This window comes from Embiotoca jacksoni, unplaced genomic scaffold (genome assembly GCF_022577435.1).
Source record: "Embiotoca jacksoni isolate LCO1_2020_lvr unplaced genomic scaffold, fEmbJac1.0.p SCAF_125, whole genome shotgun sequence".
NCBI classification, from domain to species: Eukaryota; Metazoa; Chordata; class Actinopteri; family Embiotocidae; genus Embiotoca; species Embiotoca jacksoni.
Genome location: NW_027185258.1, coordinates 161,333 through 177,624, shown reverse-complemented (window position 1 = coordinate 177,624; position 16,292 = coordinate 161,333). Strand labels below are relative to the sequence as shown.

Sequence of the window (16,292 nt, the reverse complement as noted above, 5' to 3'; positions counted from 1 at the left end):
CGCAGAAACAGACGATCAGAAACCTGTGAAGACGTTCAGACTTCTGAAAACGTCAAAAACAAACTACCTGAAACCAGAACCAGCTGACACCATGTTGGACCGTTTCAGTTCATTTAAATCTTGTTTTTGAGCTGCTGTTCAACGATCATGTGACAGGAAGTGTTTCATCCACTTCCTGTAAAACAGTTTGAGCTGAAAACTGCTGAACAAACCGAAATCAGTGTTTTATTACACAACACGTGTACATGAATAACATCAGCTGATCAGTCATATGATACAGGTAAGGCAGACAGGTGTCATCAACACGTCACAACTAAACACTGGAGCTGAAACAGGAAGTCACGTGTGACTGGAAACGCAGCATTTAAAAGTCGGCTAGCATGGAGGGCTACATGGCTAGCACCAGCCTGTAGCTAACAGGTTAGCGGTAGCAGCTACAACACGTGAGGAAACGTTTCTGTCTTCAGTTAGCATGTTAGCGTATAGCTTTGAACACGTTAAACAACAGAAGCTCATTCAGGGCGTTAGCACTGCAGCTAACAGAACAACGGCTCGTTGCTGCCATGACGACGCAGCACCACCATGACGGTTCTGACCGGCTTCAGAGAGTCCGATTCAGATTCAGTCCGGTCGTTCTGGTTCTCTGTGGTCCGACTGGTTCAGACCAGTTTCAGGTCCAGCTGAGACCCGGTCCTCCAGACACCAGAACCCGCTCCAGGTCCTGGTCTTCTTGTCGCTGCTGCAGTCTGCGTTCCTCCAGCAGGGACACCAGAGAGTCTCTCTGCTGCACCACCTGCAGCATCTCCTCCAGCAGCACACGCTCCTCCGCCAGCTGCCCCGCCCCCTTCAGGTGGTCTGTGAACAGGTGAACAGGTGAAGAGGTGAACAGGTGAAGAGGTGAACAGGTGAAGAGGTGAACAGGTGAACAGGTGAAGAGGTGAACAGGTGAACAGGTGAAGAGGTGAACAGGTGAACAGGTGAAGAGGTGAAGAGGTGAACAGGTGAAGAGGTGAAGAGGTGAAGAGGTGAACAGGTGAACAGGTGAACAGGTGAAGAGGTGAACAGGTGAAGAGGTGAACAGGTGAAGAGGTGAACAGGTGAACAGGTGAACAGGTGAAGAGATGAACAGGTGAAGAGGTGAACAGGTGAACAGGTGAAGAGGTGAACAGGTGAAGAGGTGAACAGGTGAAGAGGTGAACAGGTGAACAGGTGAAGAGGTGAACAGGTGAAGAGGTGAACAGGTGAACAGGTGAACAGGTGAAGAGGTGAACAGGTGAAGAGGTGAAGAGGTGAACAGGTGAAGAGGTGAACAGGTGAAGAGGTGAAGAGGTGAACAGGTGAAGAGGTGAAGAGGTGAACAGGACTTTAAAGATGTGTTTACCGTCCACAGCCATCCTCTCTCTGAGCTCCTGCTGCAGCCGGCTCTGTCTGTCCTCGAGCTCCAACTCTCGAGCACTGAAACACATCACATCCACACAGTCCTGGAGAACCGGGCCGAACCAGTCTGAACCTGCTGCAGGTCAAAGGTCAAATACTCACAATATCATGAGTTCAGATTCATATCGAACCAGAGAGTTCTTCTGCTGGACTAGCTGGAACCACTGTTGCATCAGAGGAGGGTTCTCCAGTTTACCAAGTCCTGCAGAGCCAGATGAACATGTAGTACTACAAAATACTACAGTACACTACAGTATTACTATCACATGTACACATGTAGAGTGAAGTATAGTCTAATAAAATGCAGTAAAGAACGTGTAACTTGCGCACAGACCTCCCAGGTGAAGCTGCATCTCTGCGCTGTTGTTGTAGTCTCCCCAGTAATCTGACCGAAACACAGCACAGGTGAGTTCAGGTACATTTACAGGTGAGTTCAGGTACATTTACAGGTGAGTTCAGGTACATTTACAGGTGAGTTCAGGTACATTTACAGGTGAGTTCAGGTACATTTACAGGTGAGTTCAGGTACATTTACAGGTGAGTTCAGGCGTTCCATCAGTGGGTTCCACTTAGTGTATTTTAGTACCTGCTTCTCCTCTCAGAGCTTTCTCCACCATCACTCCTCTCTCCTCCAGCTGTCTCTGGTTCTCCTCCACCAGCTGCAGCCGCCGCTGGATCATCTGAGACACATGAGACAACATCAGTCCACATCCTCCTGGACCTGGTCTCTGTCCTCAGGTGGACTCACCTGGTCCTGGTCTCTGTCCCCAGGTGGACTCACCTGAGCCTTGTGGAGTCTCTTCAGCTCCTCCTGTTTTGCTTGTCTTCTGGCAGCTCTCTGAACCCGTCGCGTGATTTTGGCATCCAGGTCTTCGTCTTCGTCCTCCTGGTCCCTCTGGAACAAGGTCTCCTTCACACTGAGACTGGACGGCTCCTTCGGCTGCGCCAGGACACCCACCACCTCCGTGGGACATGAGGATTGTCCGTCCTGGAGGGGGACTCTGTCCTTCAGGGAGCGTCTCTGAAACGGCAATGAGATGGAGTTTACCTCAGAGACGGGACGTCCCACTGTTGGACCACCACAGATCTCAGAGGGATCCGATCTGTCCATACCTGGACGCCATATGATCGCCTGAAAGCCAGAGCGTGAGGGACGTACGCCGCCTGGGAGACATGAGGACACGGAGGACACACGGAGGACAGAAGACAGTCAAACTGAAGGATGTGGACACCATACAGACTACAACAAACACTGACCCACAGAGACATGTCCAGGTCAGTCCAGACCGGGACCGGGTCCCAGTCTGCGGTCCCAGACCGGACAACAACATCAGATCAGCTGGTACCTCCTGGTTCTCCTCCTCTTTGATGGAGACTCTCTGAATTTGGGCCGTGAGGTCGAACAGCTCCAGCTGCAGCTGAAGACATGAAGGTGAGACGTTAAACAGCAGCGGTTCGTTAAAAACAGCATGCTTTGTTCTGAGTGGCTAAGACCTCTGTTCTGATTGGCCGGTTTGCTGCTGTGCTCTGATTGGCCGGTTGGTATTCTGTGGATTCTTACGTGGTTTCTGGGTTTCAGTGAACACCTCTGCTCCAGCGTGGTCGAGTACAGGTCAGACCCCTCTCCTATCATATCTGGACACAGGAAGTACAATTATTACATCATCACAGTGAAGCCGCTCCGTCTGTATGAGCTTGATATTACACGATCACCTGTAGCTCTCTGATTGGCTGTTTCTGTCTTCACCCTCAGTACAGGTAGAGTCTCACCCCTCTTCTTCTTCCTGTTTCCTGAGAATACAGACTGCCACAGTCCTCTGGCTCCGCCCTCTCCCACCTCCACCTGTCCAGGGAGAGGAGCTTCTCTGAGCCCCTTCAGCTGGTGGAGGATAGCCCCGCCCCCAGCCTGCAGAGGGGGGAAGAGGAGGTGAGTGGGGAGGCTGTGATCTCCTTTGTGTCTTCTTCTCCTCGTCCTCGCCCCCTTGTGCCCTTCCTCATCTGGCCCCGCCCCTCCCTCCTCTGACCCAGCCTCCGTGTCCTGCAGGAGGAGGGGCTTCTTCTGTGGCAGTTCAGGAGTGATGTCATCAAACGAGCCCCGCCCTCCAGCAGCAGCTCGGGGGACAGGTCTCTGGGTAGCCTTCTCCATGACAACAGCAGGTGTGAGCAGAGGCCTGGCACACTCGTAATCAGAGGCAGAATCAGGTGTGGTGATGAAGGAGGCTGTGGAGGGTGTGGTGGCAGGGGGCGGAGCCACATGGGAAGGCGTGGGAGAGGTGATGGAAGGCATTGTGCTGGGGGTGGAGTCAGACTTCACAGGTGTGTCAAAGCGCTGAGAAGAAAGCTCCTCCTCTGAAAGAGGGAGGGGGGGGGGGGGTGAAAACATAAAACAAAGTGTGAAGTTCTGATTGGACAATGTGATTATTAATGTTTTTATTGTTTTCAGTTTGTCCATATAACCATGGTAACCACGGCTGCAGACGTGTGGACTTCTCAAACTAAAGTCATCTTATGAAGGACAACTGAATTCTGGGAAACATGAGCATGTTATCGTTATTATTACGATAATCAGTTTGAAATGATGATATAATAATACATTTTTATAATAATAATAATGAATTAGAATATTATTAGGATAATATTTAATTATTATACTATCAATTATTATTAAAATAATAGGAAACAGTGTCGGGACTATTTTCAGTGACAGATGAATCCACATCTGAATGAAATCAACTTAAAGTTACAATTTAATTTTAAAAATTGTTTCAAAACTTAAACTTTGTGAAGTTTGATTTTAATCTTTAAAAGTCATAAATATGTTTTTATATTTAAGTACATTTCTGGCATCAATGATCTTCCGTATGGCTGACTTCTTCACTGAAAAGTCAGAATGTTGACATAAAAAGGGATTTAGTTAAAAACTTTAAAATGTTAACATTTAAAGTTGTTAAGTTATTTTAAGTTATTTAAAACTGGACCTCTGAAGATGCAATTTTCAAATTTTCCAAGTTTATATTAAACTTTTGATGAAACGTTAAAGGGATGAAAAGTTAAGATGATCCCAGTTACTATAAATGAGAGGTTTTATGAATGGCGTTTGGTTTGTCTGGGTTCTACCTGTCTCTAAGAGGAGCCACAGGCCCGAGTGACGCTCCATCGCCCAGGGGCAGTACTCCCCTTCTACCAGCAGGGGGAGACACATCACAAACAGTAACAATCAGATTCAAACTACAGACTCACAAAAACAGCTTCAACTCACCATCACTGGACTCCACATCAGCACCTCCCTCCTCCTCCTCCTCCATCTCTGAATCTGAGCTACAAACAGGAAACAGGATGAAGGAGGTCGCAGAAGTACGGATGACCAGCAAAACACAAAACTCTCACTTTGAAAATGAACAAAAAACAATCACCAGTTACATTTCATCAAACTGGAGATTCAAACATTTTTACCTAAAATCTTTACTTCAGAAGTCGGATTATTTAAAAAAAAAATTACATCAACATTTTACTAAAAACAATTTTTTTAAAAGTGAGAATTTGAAATAAGATGTTATATATAAACACAGATTTTGAAAAACATTTTCTAAACCTGTAATCTTGACATTAACATAATTTTAATGTAAGAAAGTCAATTTTAGTTTTTCCTTTGATAAAATGTAAAATTAGACATAAAAAGTTTTAAATTAGACAAATAGGACTGTTTGATCCTCCAAACCGGTTCGACTCACCTGGACCTGATCTGGACTTCTTCGTCCACGCTCAGGTTAAAGCGGTTCAGGATCTCCTCAGAGACCTCCTCCTCTGCCTCCTCCTCCTCCCGTTCCTCCAACTCCTCCCCCTCCTCTGGCTTCTCCTCCTCCCGTTCCTCCAACTCCTTCTCCTCCTCCCGTTCCTCCAACTCCTTCTCCTCCTTCCATTTCTCCAACTCCTCCCCCTCGTCAGGCTCCTCTTTCAGCTCTGGCTCCTCCTCCAGCTCTGGCTCCTCTCCAGGCTCCTCCTCCAGCTCCTCCCCCTTCTCCTCCAGCTCCGGCTGCGCAATCCGGCCGTTGTTCTCCAGCTCGATCCTCAGGACAGCAGCTGCAGACACACCAACGTGGCCACACACACACACAGACACACACAGAAACACACACACACTAAAGCGCACATCGTTCCCGTTCAGGAGCATGTTCCCTGGAACATGTATGACGACTGGAGGACACGCGTAGGTGAGGCGGCTCACCTGAGGACCGCCGGCACTCGGCCCAGACCAGAGAGCCGCAGAAGGACGGAGCCGAAGACAGAGACTCCTTTGGAGACAAAGACGGACGTCAGAGACAACAAGAGACAATACGCAGAGTCACCATGGCAACCACCTGTCGGCACCGTGGTAACCAGCAGACTGGAAACAGTGGATCAGAACGGGGTCTGTGTCCAACGTGTCCACACTGCTCAGAGGACAGACAAAAGGTTTCTTACTGTTGATGTTTGATTGGATGCAGATGGAGTCGCTGTCCTCCGAGGAGACGGACCGCCGAGTCCACGGTCCGAGTGCAGGGGACAGAAGAACCTCCCTGAGACACAGAGACGAACGGGGACAGAGTTCAGAACAGGTCCAAGACAGATGTGGAGGACAGATGACAGATGTGGAGGACAGATGTGGAGGACGTGTCCCCACCGTCAGCCCCCCAAAGTGGGACTGAACTCAGCTGCTAGTCTTCAGGGGGACATTCAGTCCCACCTCAGCTTCAAACTGAGGTCATGTGACCGCTGCGCTCTGATTGTCTGCTGAGCGTCCAGAAGACAAAAAAAACTTTGTGTGGTTGAAAATCATCTGGAGGGCGGTCACATGACTGTAATCAGATCACCGTGGTGACCAGCGAGACATCAGACTGGCAGCAGCGTGAGGACACATCAGCTGGAAGGATCGATCAGCTGATGTTGTTCATATTAATATTTGTATACTTTATTTAAATGAAACTTGGAGGAGGAGGAGGAATTGACAAACTGTCCAAAAGAATGGACAGCAGAGACATGAGACACCTGTTACAGACCCCGCCCACCTCACCGACACCTGTTACAGACCCTGCCCACCTCATTTACTGAGAAATGTTTCAAATGTCAAACTGGACTTCATCCTCCCTGAGAGACAGGAGGACAGACAGACAGGAGTACGGACAGACAGGAGTACGGACTGACCTGTGTCCCGGTCGTAGGTGTACGTTGTCTGTCTCAGGGACACGCTGCAGGTGTCACACTGGAAACAGCTGCGATGGAAGAATAAACCTTCAGAACTGTGACGCTCCATCAGATAAACTCTCTGCTTACAGAAGACACACATGTCACTGCAGGACACCTGGGGACAGACACAGGGACAACATGAGGACATGCAGGGACAGAGACCAAAGAAAAACTGAAGGAACCATAGAGAACCTGAAGGATCCATAGAGAACATGAAGGAACCATAGAGAACCTGAAGGATTCATAGAGAACCTGAAGGAACCATAGAGAACCTGAAGGAACCATAGAGAACCTGAAGGAACCATAGACGTGGTTCCTCTGTCAGGTCACGCTGACACACCATGTTCTTCCACTTCACTTCGTCTGATGTCAAAGAAACAAAGAAATCCGTCTTCCTGTTGACTCCCAATACGATTGGCTATCTGATCAGCCAATGAGATCACACCAGTGTACATATGGAGACACTTCATCAGAGGGACAGGAGGACAGACAGGAAGTTTAGATAATTGACAGAAGAGGAGCAATGCTGAGGCTCATGGGAAATGAAGTGTTTTAGGGTCAGAACTAACCTGATGGACAAACTGACTCGTGTTATTGATCACAAAATCGACTCCCCGACGATCCACTGAACCGCGCTGACCAGGACAACATCAGCCACAGGGCACAACAACTGCTGAGTCACACCACCAAACAGAACCAGAACCAGCAGCTGGACTACAGGGGGTCCAACAGGGTCTAACAGAGTCCACATCAGACCACTACAGACACCAGAGTCCAGCTACCTGCTCGTCTCCGCTGTCCAAACTCTGACATCTGATCTTCTCTCGGAACCGAAAACTCATCTGCTGCTGTTGAAGAGTTCGTTTCTCCTGACAGAGACAGAGACAGAGGACATCAGGACAGAGACAGAGGACATCAGGACAATCCTGGTTCTACTAGGTTCTACTGGTCTTTACCGGTCTCCATAATGACGCCTGAACAGCTGCCACCTCTGAGGGTGGGGGGGGGCTGGAGGACGGCTCCTCCTGCTGGTTGATACAGGAAGTCCCACACATGAACGTCTCCAAACTTAACATGTTGTCATGATCACGTATGAACAGGAACATCCTCCTCTCTGACTCAAAAGATCTCAGTGTTTATGGATCAATAAACTAATTCAATCAATCAATACATCAATCAATGAATAAATGACCTCTGACCTCCAGGTTCAGTGAGGCCTCTTTCATGTTATCAGACACATCAGTAAACAGGAAGTGAACATGATTGATCAGAGATCAATCGGTCCGTCCCACCTGTCGTCGTAGAGCTGCAGCAGCAGAAGAAGACGTCCTGCAGGTCGACGAGTTCTCATCCAGTTTCGCCTGCAGCTGATTGGCCATCAGACGAACTCTAGAGCGACTGGCCCCGCCCACCAACACCTCCTCAAACAGCTGGCAGTTGACGTCACCATACAGGTCACATGACTAGAAAACAAGAGATGGTGTCAGATCAAAGGCCAGAGAGTCCTGGACGGAGCCAGGCGGGGTCAAACTGTACGAATCTTTCTTAAAGAGTCTCCGTCTTCGTTAACGAGTCTTTGGTCCTGATGGTAAGTGAACTCTGACCTCGGGCAGCTCTCGACCCGGCTGACTGGTCTTCCTCCTCTTGCCCAGAGCGCCGCTGTGCTCCTGCGGAGGCTGCAGGTTAATACCAGCTCACATCCGACAGAATGAGACAGGTGTGAAGGGGCGGAGCTACAGGTACCTTTGGGTTTCTCTTCCTGGACGGACTGGTTCCCAGTCTGCTGAGGAGGGAGGCCGGACCGATGAGAGCTGATCGGAGGTCGGCGCTGTGACTCAGGCAGCCTGAAAGGAACAGAAGCTGCTTTACACACCTGGAGACACCTGGAGACACATCTGTCTCACAGGTGATCAACCATCTTCTCTGTGTTTAAAAGTTCAACCCTGGGTTTTGTGTGTCATGTAAAGAGTGGAGGAGGATGTGGGTGCAGTGTGTGGCCTCACCAGCAGGGGGCGGCGGGTCCTGGAGCAGCTGGTAGAACTGACTCAGGTACATCACCATGGACAGAGAGTCGGGCTCCTCCCCAGAACACATCTCCTCCACCGTCATCAGAGGGGAGATGCCCAACTCTCCTTCGGCCACGTCGAAGCCCAGTTGAGTGTTTTCTTCCACCGACGACTCGTCCAGAGACTCGAAGTCACTGAGGGGAGACAGGAAGTCAACACAAACCACAGAAGAAAACTCACCGCAGATTTTAAAGGACCAGACGTCATTACATCAGGTCGGGTCGCTGTCGGTGGATCAGAGCACACAGAGCCAGCCCGCTCTTCCAGGAAGTTGTCAGGTCACTAACAGCAACGCCATGGTAACCACAAGTCTGCTCCTGACACCAAGTCAGCAGCTCATTGGACCGAGAGAAGGACTCTGTGAGAGACGAGAACCAATCAGATCAAAGACATTTGATCACTGATCACAGCGATCAATAATCAGAAACTGAACTACAACACCGCCTCCGTCAGGTCACTCTGTGAACTACAACACCGCCTCCGTCAGGTCACTCTGTGAACTACAACACCGCCTCCGTCAGGTCACTCTGTGAACTACAACACCGCCTCTGTCAGGTCACTCTGTGAACTACAACACCGCCTCTATCCGGTAAAATAAAGTGAGCTCACCGTCTCTGAGGAGTCTCGGGGACGGCAGCCGCAAGACGTCCCCGCAGTCTGAGTTTAGCCCCGCCTCCTCTCCTGTGTCCACCAGGTGTCTCACCTGAAGCCATAAAAACATCAGTTCAGCAACAGGAGCAGCTCGAATCAAATATACAATAATGAACAATAAATAAAAATAATAAATAAAGAAGTCATCAGAGAACAGAACAACAGTCACTGCGTTTACCTGGGCAGGTGTGACGGTCAGCGGGCTGATGTTCAGGTATCTGCTTGCTGGATCAACAGAGAACAGACTGATGTTCTTCTGCATGTTCTCGGGTGTCGTCTGAGGGAGGAGACGGTACAAACTCTCTCTGGAGGACAGACAGACAGACAGACCGTCTCCAGGTGTGTCCTGTCCAGGTGTATCCTGTCCAGGTGTGTCCTGTCCAGGTGTGTCCTCACCTCTCAGCCAGGATGTCCAGCGGAGCTCGACCTTGAGACCAACTTCGTATCATCCAGGATGAATCCAGAGCTGCCAGGAACCCTCGAGCAACACCTGTTCCCATCGGCCAGAAGGGCTGCAGACAGACAGGAGGAGAGACAGGTTATCTACCTGTCTGTCTGTCTGGCTGGTTGTATGTTTCACCTCCAGCATACACCTGTCTCACCTCCAGCAGGCTGTCTCCGACCAGTGTGACGAGCAGCTGGTGTCCGTGGCGTTGGCGGACCATGGCGGCGTTCTCTGACGCGTACATGGAGGTGAAGTCGAACATGGCGACGTCCGGATGGCCGTAGTGATTCATGGCGAAGTCCAGAGACGGCAGCTGGTGATTGGTGGAGAAGTTGGCAGCCTCGCGGGCGTACGCCTGCAATGCATTCTGGTCCACGTTCCTGTGAGACAGGAGAAGCTCGGTGTCGGCGAAGTCCTGAAGGAGAGAGAACGAAGACGTTCATCATATCAGACTCACCTCAGTCTCAGGTGTCTGTTTACCTGTACAATGACTCCAGGTGTCTGTTTACCTGTACAATGTCTCCAGGTGTCTGTTTACCTGTACAATGACTCCAGGTGTCTGTTTACCTGTACAATGACTCCAGGTGTCTGTTTACCTGTACAATGTCTCCAGGTGTCTGTTTACCTGTACAATGACTCCAGGTGTCTGTTTACCTGTACAATGTCTCCAGGTGTCTGTTTACCTGTACAATGTCTCCAGGTGTCTGTTTACCTGTACAATGACTCCAGGTGTCTGTTTACCTGTACAATGACTCCAGGTGTCTGTTTACCTGTACAATGACTCCAGGTGTCTGTTTACCTGTACAATGACTCCAGGTGTCTGTTTACCTGTACAATGACTCCAGGTGTCTGTTTACCTGTACAATGACTCCAGGTGTCTGTTTACCTGTACAATGACTCCAGGTGTCTGTTTACCTGTACAATGACTCCTTTCTCCAGCAGACTCTGTTTCTTTGCCGTCATTACGAAGTAGTGCGTATCGTCTTTGTAGTAGACGATGTTCTCCAGGTCGATCCCTGAAACAGGAACATGTGTGAGCGTACCGACCAGGTGTGTGCGCGTGATGGGGGACCGTTTTGAGGACGGACCAGTTTCCTGTCGGAGTTCCTGGAAGAACCTCTGGTTGAAGATGAAGGCCACTCCACTGATCTCCTCCACTTTGGCGTCAGCGCTGGTGTTCCGGTTCTTGAAGTTGGCCGTGATGGCGATGGCCAGCTTCCCCCGAAACTCTTTACGCCGGAAACCTGCCAGAGACACACTGGGACTTTCAGAATAAAATTATTTTATTTTGAAAAGTTTGTTGTAAGAAAACATTTAACCTCAAAGAGGAGTCACATTGTCAGACTTCAAGCCACTTTAAACAGGTTATTGATTTCTGGACAGAATCTCCGACTCAGATCAGCACTGAGCTAAATGCTAACGATGCACGATGTTGTCGTACCTGGAAGTGTTTTCCTGCGTCCGTCTGCTCCGATGATGACATCAAACTCCAGCTGACTGACGGGGTGAGACTTTGGACTCACCTCCATCCTCCAGCCCACCTCTGGACAGGTAGACAGGTGGACAGGTAGACAGGTGGACAGATGGAGAGGTAGACGGGTGGACAGATGTACAGATGGACAGGAGGACGGTAACATTAACATTATTATTAACATTAACATTCAAATTAACATTATTATTAATATAAACATGATTAATAATTATATTATTATCATCATTATTATCAATATTAGCATTAATATGATTAGTAACATTATTATTAATATTAACATTGGTGTTAATGTTATTTTTAAAATTATTATTAATATTATTAACATTATTAACATTAATATGAACATTATTATTCATGTAAACATGATTCATATTATAATTATTAACATGAGTATTCAAATTATATTATTATTAACATTAATATTAACACTATTATTCATGATGAAACATGATTCATATTATAATTATTAACACGAGTATTAAAATTATTAACATTGTTATTCATATTAATATTATTATCAACATTATTATTAACATTCCTCTTCCACTACTTTCAAATCGAATACTTTAACTGAATCAATAACTGCTGACTCAACACTTCCACTGATTTAAATACACGTCAACTGAAAACAACAGCTGCTCTTCAACCACTTCAGCTCCTTTCAGACCTCATCCTCATCTGACCTTCACCAGGGAGGTTAAAGGTTAAAGGTTAAAGTTGAGGCCAGTTGCACTGGACCTGCCCAGCTGCCCTCGGACCCTTTAAACACCCTGCAGTGTAATAGCGTTGTGAGGACTCACGGTGGCGCTGCTGCTCTTCCAGAGGCTCCAGCAGCCGTTTGAACTCCACCTTCACGTGAACTTCGACCCCCAGTAGTAAGGCCACCTTCAGCAGGACCAGCTGCAGCTGACGGATACCTGCACACAGGAGACAGGCGGTGGTGACCGTGGTGCCGAGCTGCTGGGATCGGACGGATCGGACGGATCGGACGGGCCCAACGGATCGGACGATCGGGCCCAACGGATCGCGGACTCACTGATGTGGTCGATGGAGCCGGCGCAGAACTTCCCGCAGAACTTCTTGGCGCCGAGGCCCCGCAGGTCGTGGATGGTGAAGGGCCACAGGTGGAGCACGTTGTTCCTGGAGAACGAGTCCCTCTTCTCCACCAGAACCACCCGGGCTCCCATGAAGCTCAGCTCCACCGCCGTCCTCAGACCGCACGGCCCCGCCCCGATGATCACACACTGACCAATCACAGAGCAGAGAGCAGCTGACCAATGATATTATTAATCATACCATACGGTGTTTTATATATATATTTATATATATATATACAGTGGTGTGAAAAAGTGTTTGCCTTCCTGATTTCTTATTTTTTTGCATGTTTGTCACTTAAATGTTTCAGATCATCAAACAAATTTAAATATTAGTCAAACATAACACAAGTAAACACAAAATGCAGTTTTTAAATGAAGGTTTTTATTATTAAGGGAGAAAAACAATCCAAACCCACATGGCCCTGTGTGAAAAAGTGTTTGCCCCCTAAACCTAATAACTGGTTGGACCACCCTCAGCAGCAACAACTCTTTTCCAGCTGTGGAGGAATGTTGGCCGACTCATCTTTACAGAGTTGTTGTAATTCAGACACATTGGAGGGTTTTCCAGCACCAACCTCCTTTTTAAGGTCATGTCACAGCATCTCAACAGGATTCAGGTCAGGACTTTGACGAGGCCACTCCAAAGTCTTCATTTTGTTTTTCTTCATCCATTCAGAGGTGGACTTGCTGGTGTGTTTTGGATCATCGTCCTGCTGCAGAACCCAAGTTGGCTTCAGCTTGAGGTCACGAACAGACGGCCGGACGTTCTCCTTCAGGATGTTTTGGTAGACGGTAGAATTCATGGTTCCATTTATCACAGCAAGTCTTCCAGGTCCTGAAGCAGTAAAACAGCCCCAGACCATCACACTACCACCACCAGATTTTACTGTTGGTGTGATGTTCTTCTTCTGAAATGCGGTGTTACTTTTACTCCAGATGTAACGGGACACACACCTTCCAAAAAGTTCAACTTTGGTCTCGTCAGTCCACAGAGTATTTTCCCAAAAGTCTCGGGGATCATCAAGATGTTTTCTGGCAAAAACAAGACAAGCCTTAATGTTGTTTTTGGTCAGCGGTGGTTTTGGTCTGGGAACTCTGCCATGCAGCCATTTCTGCCGAGTCTCTTTCTTCTGGTGGAGTCATGAACACTGACCTGAACTGAGGCAAGTGAGGCCTGCAGTTCTTTGGATGTTGTCGTGGGGTCTTTTGTGACCTCTCGGATGAGTCGTCGCTGCTCTCTCGGGGTAATTTTGGTCGGCCGGCCGCTCCTGGGAAGGTTCACCACTGTTCCATGTTTTCTCCATTTGTGGATAATGGTTCTCACTGTGGTTCTCTGGAGTCCCAAAGCTTTAGAAATGGCTTTAGAACCTTTTCCAGACTGATAGATCTCAATTACTTTCTTTCTCATTTGTTCCTGAATTTCTTTGGATCTCAGCATGATGTCTATCTTCTGAGGATCTTCTGGTCTACTTCACTTTGTCAGGCAGGTCCTATTGAAGTGATTTCTTGATTGAGAACAGGTGTGTCAGTAATCAGGTCTGGGTGTGGCTGGAGAAATTGAACTCAGGTGTGATAAACCACAGTTAAGTTATGTTTTAACAGGAGGGGGAAACACTTTTTCACACAGGGCCATGTGGGTTTGGATTGTTTTTCTCCCTTAATAATAAAAACCTTCATTTAAAAACTGCATTTTGTTTACTTGTGTTATCTTTGATGAATATTTAAATTTGTTTGATGATCTGAAACATTTAAGTGACAAACATGCAAAAAAATTGGAAATCAGGAAGGAGGCAAACGCTTTTTCACACCACTGTGTGTATATATATATATATATATATATACACACACACACACACACGTTGTGAGGTTGTACGTACAAAACCATATGGTTTTATAGGTATAGTGTTGTTGTTTTGTATAGAAATATATTTAATAATCCTGTAATACGTACGGTGGTGTCTCTGCAGACCCGGTTCTTCTGGTACTCGTCCTGTGCAGCCCGTCGGTCCAGTTTGGCCCACAGAGCGTTGGCCCTCCAGTAGTTGAGGCGGCGTTTGATTGGCCGATACAGCGGCCTCTCGACGGCCCGCCGGTCCAGCTGCAGATGTTCACACAGCTGGCTGAAGGAGCGCAGCGCCGCCCTGCAGGTCGCTGCCGACACAAACTCATCGAACAGCTCCTGAGCTCGGCATTCTGGGTAAGACTCGTCTCCCATGGTGACCCCCCCAAGCTGCAGGGCACCATGGGAAGGGTGTCACCTGCTGCTGATGTCACCGACAGACTCCAGCTCGCCCTCTGCTGGGAGACATCATGAAGACTCATCATGAGGAAGTTTTAAAATCAGTTACAGATGTTTCAAATAAAAGCTCAAATAAAACTAAATTCAAATTCAAATTAAAACTCAAATTAAAATAACTGATAAAAAAAAACATTTGCATGGATTCATAAGAAAATTAAAAAATTGTCAGCTTCAAAATAAAAGAAGAATTCAGATGTTCAGTTTCATACAACACACTTCCTGTTAGAACAGGAAGAGTTTCGGGTTTCAGGCTGAAAACCAGAATACTGATCTCTGATTGGAGGAATTTGATGCCAGTTTCCTGTTTGGAAAATACAAAATATAATCCAAACGTGTCATAATGATGTCACCATGTTGTAGTCACATGACCTGCCATCAGGGACAGTGTGTGTGTTTGTGTGTGTTTGTACAGAAACAAAGAGGCTCACAGAGCAGACCCATCTGTACCAGGCACTAACACACACTCGTCTTTCTCTCTTTGTGAGGACCCTCGTTAACATGCTGCACACCAGGAACTAGAACCAGAACTAGAACCAGAACCAGATGTTGATTTTTAATGAATGATGGTTTCCAGACAGAGGAGAAAATTCCAGAATATTTACATCATCATCACCAGAGACAAAACTCACAGAGGGGGTCACAACACACAACCTAAACACAAGTAAACACACAACCTAAACACACAACGTAAACACACAACGTAAACACAAGTAAACACACAACCTAAACACAAGTAAACACACAACGTAAACACAAGTAAACACACAACGTAAACACAAGTAAACACACAACCTAAACACAAGTAAACACACAACGTAAACACAAGTAAACACACAATGTAAACACACAACCTAAACACAAGTAAACACACAACCTAAACACACAACGTAAACACACAACGTAAACACAAGTAAACACACAACCTAAACACAAGTAAACACACAACGTAAACACAAGTAAACACACAACGTAAACACACAACATAAACACACAACGTAAACACAAGTAAACACACAACGTAAACACACAACATAAACACAAGTAAACACACAATGTAAACACAAGTAAACACACAACGTAAACACAAGTAAACATACAACGTAAACACACAATGTAGACAAACAACATAAACACACACCGACAGTGAAATGAGAGAAGTACTCACATCAGAGCTGCTGCTGTCTGCTGCTCGTCTCCCACTGAGACTGCTGACCGCCGCCGGGGCTAATCCACGCTAATCACACACACACACACACACACACACACACACACACACACACACACAAAGAGAGAGAGAGAGAGAGAGAGAGAGAAATACACACAGAGAAATACACACGCCTCCTCACACTCTCTCAAACTCACATTGGTCCTCACAAAACTGACAAACAAACAAATGTGTGACTGAGACTGGGGGGGGCGTGGTCAGAGGTTAAAGAAGCCCCGCCCCCAGAGTGTCAGACAGACCTGATCCTGATCTTGTCAGTAATCTAAGAGGTAATGAACTTAACAAGGGCAGCAGCCAGAGATCATCATCACCATGATGATGAAGAGCGGTCACATGTTCAGACTCAGCAGCGCCACC

General features: G+C 47.4%; 1 protein-coding gene across 6 annotated transcripts; it reads right to left on the bottom strand.

Annotated features, from left to right (window-relative positions):
* Positions 1-203: 203 nt before the first annotated feature.
* mical3b (microtubule associated monooxygenase, calponin and LIM domain containing 3b) lies at positions 204-16,019 on the bottom strand. 6 transcript variants are annotated; one of them, XM_069145441.1, is made up of 34 exons: positions 15,876-16,006; positions 14,363-14,706; positions 12,351-12,558; positions 12,115-12,231; positions 11,264-11,365; positions 10,911-11,066; positions 10,738-10,838; positions 9,980-10,237; positions 9,774-9,889; positions 9,556-9,682; positions 9,336-9,429; positions 8,937-9,084; positions 8,664-8,860; positions 8,404-8,504; positions 8,265-8,327; positions 7,953-8,123; positions 7,617-7,688; positions 7,443-7,529; positions 6,619-6,775; positions 5,899-5,993; positions 5,663-5,729; positions 5,169-5,517; positions 4,697-4,755; positions 4,555-4,617; positions 3,151-3,786; positions 2,999-3,072; positions 2,784-2,855; positions 2,551-2,601; positions 2,219-2,458; positions 2,024-2,117; positions 1,772-1,822; positions 1,540-1,639; positions 1,382-1,455; positions 204-855 (listed from the first exon to the last, which is right to left on the bottom strand). In XM_069145441.1, exons 2-34 carry the CDS (start codon positions 14,624-14,626, stop codon positions 671-673), a joined length of 4,749 nt encoding a protein of 1,582 aa, XP_069001542.1. In that variant the 5' UTR covers positions 14,627-14,706; positions 15,876-16,006; the 3' UTR covers positions 204-670. The 6 variants fall into 6 exon arrangements, with proteins under 6 accessions (XP_069001542.1, XP_069001544.1, XP_069001545.1 ...); XM_069145443.1 differs by having other exon boundaries at positions 7,617-7,685; XM_069145444.1 differs by lacking the exon at positions 4,555-4,617.
* Positions 16,020-16,292: the final 273 nt, after the last annotated feature.

Bases quoted from the DNA above. Each gene is read 5' to 3' on its own strand.
- mical3b (XM_069145441.1), bottom strand. From the start codon at position 14,626: ATGGGAGACGAGTCTTACCCAGAATGCCGAGCTCAGGAGCTGTTCGAT. The intron at 9,085-9,335 runs GTGAGCTCACTT...CGTCTCTCACAG, and splicing joins CCCGAGACTCCTCAGAGACG to AGTCCTTCTCTCGGTCCAAT. The intron at 8,328-8,403 runs GTACCTGTAGCT...CAGCCTCCGCAG, and splicing joins CCAGGAAGAGAAACCCAAAG to GAGCACAGCGGCGCTCTGGG.